The 5,783-nt window shown below is 51.7% G+C and overlaps 1 protein-coding gene across 1 annotated transcript in view; it reads left to right on the top strand.

The window, feature by feature from the left end:
- The window catches only part of sfswap (splicing factor SWAP), a gene marked incomplete at its 3' end in the record, with an annotated part of 22,762 nt that extends 20,529 nt beyond the window's left edge, over positions 1-2,233 (top strand). Inside the window, exon 11 of the mRNA XM_084460182.1 lies at positions 2,168-2,233. Coding sequence (XP_084316308.1) covers positions 2,168-2,233 — 66 coding nt within the window. The remainder of the gene's footprint in view (positions 1-2,167) is intronic.
- Positions 2,234-5,783: the final 3,550 nt, after the last annotated feature.

The raw sequence follows: 5,783 nt of genomic DNA, 5'->3' as shown, positions 1-5,783 counted from the left end.
GTCCCTGAGTCCTGACCCCGTCCCCGTCCCCGTCCCTGACCCTGACCCTGACCCTGACCCTGTCCCTGTCCCTGACCCCGACCCCGTCCCTGTCCCCGTCCCTGACCCTGACCCTGTCCCTGTCCCTGTCCCTGTCCCTGTCCCTGCCTGACCTGTCCTGTCCCTGACCCCGTCCCTGTCCCCCTCCCTCTCCCTGTCCCCGTCCCTGTCCCTGACCCTGTCCCTGTCCCTGTCCCCGTCCCCTGTCCCTGACCTGACCCTGTCCCTGTCCCTGACCCTGTCCCTGTCCCTGTCCCCGTCCCCTGTCCCTGACCCTGACCCTGTCCCTGTCCCTGTCCCTGTCCCTGACCCTGTCCCCGTCCCCTGTCCCTGACCCTGACCCTGTCCCTGTCCCTGTCCCTGACCCTGTCCTGACCCTGTCCCTGTCCCTGTCCCTGTCCCTGTCCCTGACCCCGTCCCTGTCCCTGTCCCTGTCCCTGCGCTGGTCAGCTGTTGGGTCAGAGCCAGGGCTCGTCTTCAGGCCCGTGACCCGGCTGACCCCCAGGGACCCCAGACAGCCTCCCAATCTGGCCTCTAGAGGCTAGCATTACTGGGCCGTATATCGGGGCTCCAAAAAGTGAACCTTTCATATATTCTACATTATTACACACAAAGTGAAATATTTTTTATTTATTTATTTTTTAAATTATTTTAAGCCTTTTTTGTTTTAATCATTAGGATTACGGTTTACAGCTCACATAAATAATACATCCAGTATGTTAAAATATTAAAATATTACGTTAAGTCCAATCAAAAATAGGATTTATAATACAGACATTTCGACCTTCTGAAAAGTATGTTCATTTATGCACTCAATACTTGGTCAGGGTTATAGGTCAGTCTGTGGCCCTGCTGGGGGGTTATAGGTCAGTCTGTTGCCCTGCTGGGGGTTATAGGTCAGTCTGGGGCCCTGCTGGGGGGTTATGGGTCAGTCTGGGGCCCTGCTGGGGGTTATGGGTCAGTCTGTGGCCCTGCTGGGGGTTATAGGTCAGTCTGGGCCCTGCTGGGGGGTTATGGGTCAGTCTGTGGCCCTGCTGGGGGTTATAGGTCAGTCTGTGACCCTGCTGGGGGGTTATGGGTCAGTCTGTGGCCCTGCTGGGGGGTTATGGGTCAGTCTGTGACCCTGCTGGGGGGTTATGGGTCAGTCTGTGGCCTTAGAACAGGGTTCACTGGCCTTAGAACAGAGTTCACTGGCCTTAGAACAGGGTTCTTCAGTATAGCAGAATGAAATGACCCTAGGGTTCTCCAGTATAGCAGAATGAATGACCCCAGGGTCTCCAGTATTGCCGAGCTCTGCGGCTTGGAACGCTTCTACACAACATTTGTTCTCCTGCGCTCAGAGATGCTGTATATGTCCTTGTGCTACTTAATGAAGTTTAAAGCCAAGCCCATCGCAGTAATGACTTTGCTTCATGATGCACTCTGGGAAATGGAATGCACTTTTTTCATTAGCGTTGGGAGGCAGGGAAGTTGAACCCTGGTTCCACTTCATTACGGAGGCTGGACTGTGTGGGTGACAGCTGACGGATGGGAGGGGCCGATCCCTGCACACACACGCTCCCCCAGGGGTCATTAGGCTGACATCATCAGTTAGCTAGTACACACACAGACACACACACATAAACACACACACACACACACACACATAAACACACACACACAGACACACACACATAAACACACACACACATAAACACACACGCACACACACACACAGTTGAAATTGGAGATTTAAGACGTAAGAGTTCCAGATGACAGATTGCTGTGACGTGGAGAGCGTGGAGGGTTCAGAATGGGATGGACAGTTGTTCATGTTGTGGGAGCTGTGGGAGGAGCTTGTGGGAGCTGTGGGAGGAGCTTGTGGGAGCTGTGGGAGGAGCTTGTGGGAGCTGTGGGAGGAGCTAATCACATCTAATCTGGGATCTCTCTCTCTGTCTGTCTGTCTCTCTCTCTCTCTCTCTCTCTCTCTGTCTCTCTCTCTCTCTCTCTCTCTGTCTCTCTCTCTCTCTCTCTCTGTCTCTCTCTCTCTCTGTGTCTCTCTCTCTCTCTCTCTGTGTCTCTCTCTCTCTCTCTCTCTCTCTCTCTCTCTGTCTGTGTCTCTCTCTCTCTCTCTCTCTCTCTCTCTCAGGACCTGATGGCCAAAGTTCGGGCCATGCTCGCCGCCTCCAAGACCTTCCATCCCAGCTCTCCCTGAGGAGGCGGAGTTTCCTACCGGCGACGCAGCCTCAAGCGACAGTCCCTCAGCCAATCAGCGCACAGCATAGTTTTATCGAGCCGAGCTGCATTGAGCCTGAAACAGGATGCAGTTTTACTGAAACAGGATGCAGTTTTATTGAAACAGGATGCAGTTTTATCCCATTTAATTTGATCTTACTTCAGTCCTTTCCAGGGTGAGCATGTCTTTCACGGTAGTTATGCAGAGTAGATTAGCATAGCGCCTCCAGATGGCGTTCGGGACTACGGCGGCGTTGGGATTAACGCTGCATCACAAACAAAGGTCATGAGGTCGTGTGTTCAAGTCTGGACGCTTCTCTGTTCGGCTTCAAAAGACCAAATAATTCATAACTTTGCATCATTAAAAAAAAAAAACACACAAAAACATTGACATCTTCTGCAAAGTGATGACTGAGCTGTTTCCAGCGTAACTGTGCAGCTGCCACAGGCTCCTCCCCCTCCTTCTGTGAAGGGCCGCTCCGCTCGTCTGTCTCTCTCTTCCCCTCTGTCTGGTCTCCCTGGACATGTCTCTCCTCTGGTCTCTCTCACTCAGATCCTGTGGCCTTTATGTTTTCTACTGACTGCGATGAAACACAAACCCGTTCATTATGTTTTTGAGTTATGATTTTACCTCGTTCTCTGCTCTATAGGGCGGGGTGGGAAGAGGTCAGAGATCATCCAGGCAGTCATTGTATCTAACTGTATCTAATAAAACTTTTGGTCATGAATACATTTGAATCCACAAGGTTTTTAATTGTCATGATTTCGAGTGGCCTGATTGGTTGAAATCATAAGCATACTTAAGCTACAGTAGATACATTCCACAACTAGTAGTTCTATACTTTGAGAACTTTTATTCTCCTGTTCATTTTGAGTTTTGCTGTCATAGTTGTGTGGTTTTGATTGACAGAAAAGTTCTGCAGACTTGGTTTAAAAAGCTGAGTAAACAAGCTAGAGAAAAAACAATGTTCTCAGTCTGTCTGTTCGCTCCTGGCGCTCTGAAACGCTCGAATCCATCTCTCATTTGCCTCTTTCTGGCACAAATAATTATTCATAACAGCGTGTTTCTGTACGCTCACCAGCTAATGCATAATGGCCTAATTATAGCAGTTAAGACATATTGGGCGAAGAGAACATTTGTCATACGCTAATGAAAATCGAAGAGGGTTTTTAAATGAAGCGTGGATTTGCATATGGTAGTGTGGTGTGGAAGCCGAGGCACACAACAGAGCAGGTACAGTACAGAGCAGGTACAGTACGCGCTGACAGCTACAGGATTCCCTGCTCATTATGTGCCTCTACTGGTGTTGGGGGCCAGCGAGCTCCAGAGCATGACGACACACAGGCGGAGGAATGTGAGCATCTAGCCTGGAAAAGGCTCTTGAGGTGAAAAGACTTGATTTCATTCTTTCTTTTTGTCCGTGTGGACGGCTGCGTTTGCCCTGATAACCCAGGAGGAGATGCTGTGGAGAGAGGTGTTCCCTGGGTAACGGTGTTCTGGGGCCGGGGAAGGGAGGAAGGGGGGGGGAAGGGAGGAAGGGAGGAAGGGGGGGGGGGTGGTATGTGGAGGCTGTTAGAACGGACGAGGATCTCTCTCAGAAGGACTCATCCACACATCCGGTGAAGAGGTACCTTTGTGAGATCAAAGCACGTCTGAAGTAATTTTTTTTAAAGATATTTTTTAGGCTTTTCAGCTTTTTTAATGGGACGGGACAGCTGAGAGAGACAGGAAACGTGGAGAGAGAGAGAGGGGAGTACATCCGCCCCAACACGCCTGAAGTCTTAGACACGGTTCTTTGGGTCGGTTCCACGCGCCGGAGCTGAATAGTGGAAGTCTAATGCATAGACCTGTGTTTGTTCTGCCTGGACCATTAAGCAGTCTGTTATTGCAGTGCTATACCGCTGACGTGAGGAACCATTACATTTGCAGACTGCCTACTGATTTTTTTAGAATGGGTACTTGTCTGTTTCATAGTGCCGATGCTTGAATAAGCCTAAATAAAAGGGTTAATTGCCTCGTGGTCAATGGAAGGCAGCTGACCATAGTCAATTGGGGTTTGTTGAAGTGAGAACTTTCTAGAAAGGTTTACTTGTGGCTGCGATGGCTTCAGCCGTGTTGATGAATGTGTGTGTGGAGTGACGCTCATTTAAATAAGCCATTACTCCTTGCTCGCTCATAACGCCTCAATGGTGCTTGCCGTAACCAGGAGGCCCTGGCAACGCATCACGCCTGGATATGTCATCAAATGGGGCTCGTAATATCTGCACGGTTCAGCCCAAATGGGTCCTGGCTCTCTCAATTCATTAGCTTACGCTGGGAATTTGTGTGTGTGTGTGTGTGTGTGTGTGTGTGTGTGTGTGTGTGTGTGTGTGTGTGTGTGTGTGTGGGTCCTGTAAGCACTGCTACTCCTCATGGAGGAGTCTTCTGGATGCTGCTCCTCACGGAGGAGTCTGCTCCCTGGCCTCCTCCCTGGCCTCCTCTCTGGCCTCCTCTCTGGCCTCTTCTCTGGCCTCCTCCCTGGCCTCCTCCCTGGCCTCCTCCCTGGCCTCCTCTCTGGCCTCCTCCCTGGCCTCCTCCCTGGCCTCCTCTCTGGCCTCCTCCCTGGCCTCCTCCCTGGCCTCCTCTCTGGCCTCCTCTCTGGCCTCCTCTCTGGCCTCCCTGGCCTCCTCTCTGGCCTCCTCCCTGGCCTCCTCTCTGGCCTCCTCTCTGGCCTCCTCCCTGGCCTCTCTGGCCTTCTCCCTGGCCTCCTCTCTGGCCTCCTCCCTGGCCTCCTCCCTGGCCTCGTCTCTGGCCTCCTCCCTGGCCTCTCTGGCCTCCTCTCTGTCTGGACAGGAACAGCTGGGGTAACGGAGGAGGAGGAGGCGGCGGAGAAGGAGGCGGAGGAGGAGAAGGAGAAAGAGAATATTTGATCAAAGACACAATGAGATTCTGCAGCGATCGTTTGCAAGTGAAATGAACCAGCGAGTTAATGAGAGAGAGAGAGAAAGAGAAGAGAGAGGGAGAGAGAAAGAGAAGAGAGAGAAAAAGAGAAGAGGGAAGAAGAGAGAAAGGGAAGAGATGGAAGGAGGGAGAGAGGAGGGAGAGAGAGAGGAGCTAGAAGAAACGGAGCGTTATTCCCTCACACAGTTTGTTTCTGTGATAAACTGACTGATTCAATATTGCAAATGGGGCTATACTGATACTGATGACGATGATGAGGAAGAGTTGCTAGTAGACTAGACTGTTCTAGCCAGCTGGTCCAGCTGCTCTGTCCTGATTGGCCTCGTCTGGCCGCCTCGGGGAGTGATTGGAGGAGGGGGGCAGATGGGGGGAAGTCTGTCCAGGAAATCTCCATTTCTCTCCCAAGGAGAATGTCGGCGTAACTCCTGCCCTGGCCAGACGTCAACATCAGTCATAGTTGGCAAGCGAGCGTGAAACATTCCACACACACTCCTCCGAGAGGCACTCACACACACACACACACACACACACACACACACACTCCTCCGAGAGGCACTCACACACAAATACACCGGAGGGTAATGATGGC

Source organism: Borostomias antarcticus, assembly GCF_949987555.1.
Source record: "Borostomias antarcticus genome assembly, chromosome: 30".
Classification (NCBI taxonomy): Eukaryota; Metazoa; Chordata; class Actinopteri; order Stomiiformes; family Stomiidae; genus Borostomias; species Borostomias antarcticus.
The sequence above is the reverse complement of the archived record's forward strand: the minus strand, read 5'-3'. Positions and strand labels throughout refer to the sequence as shown.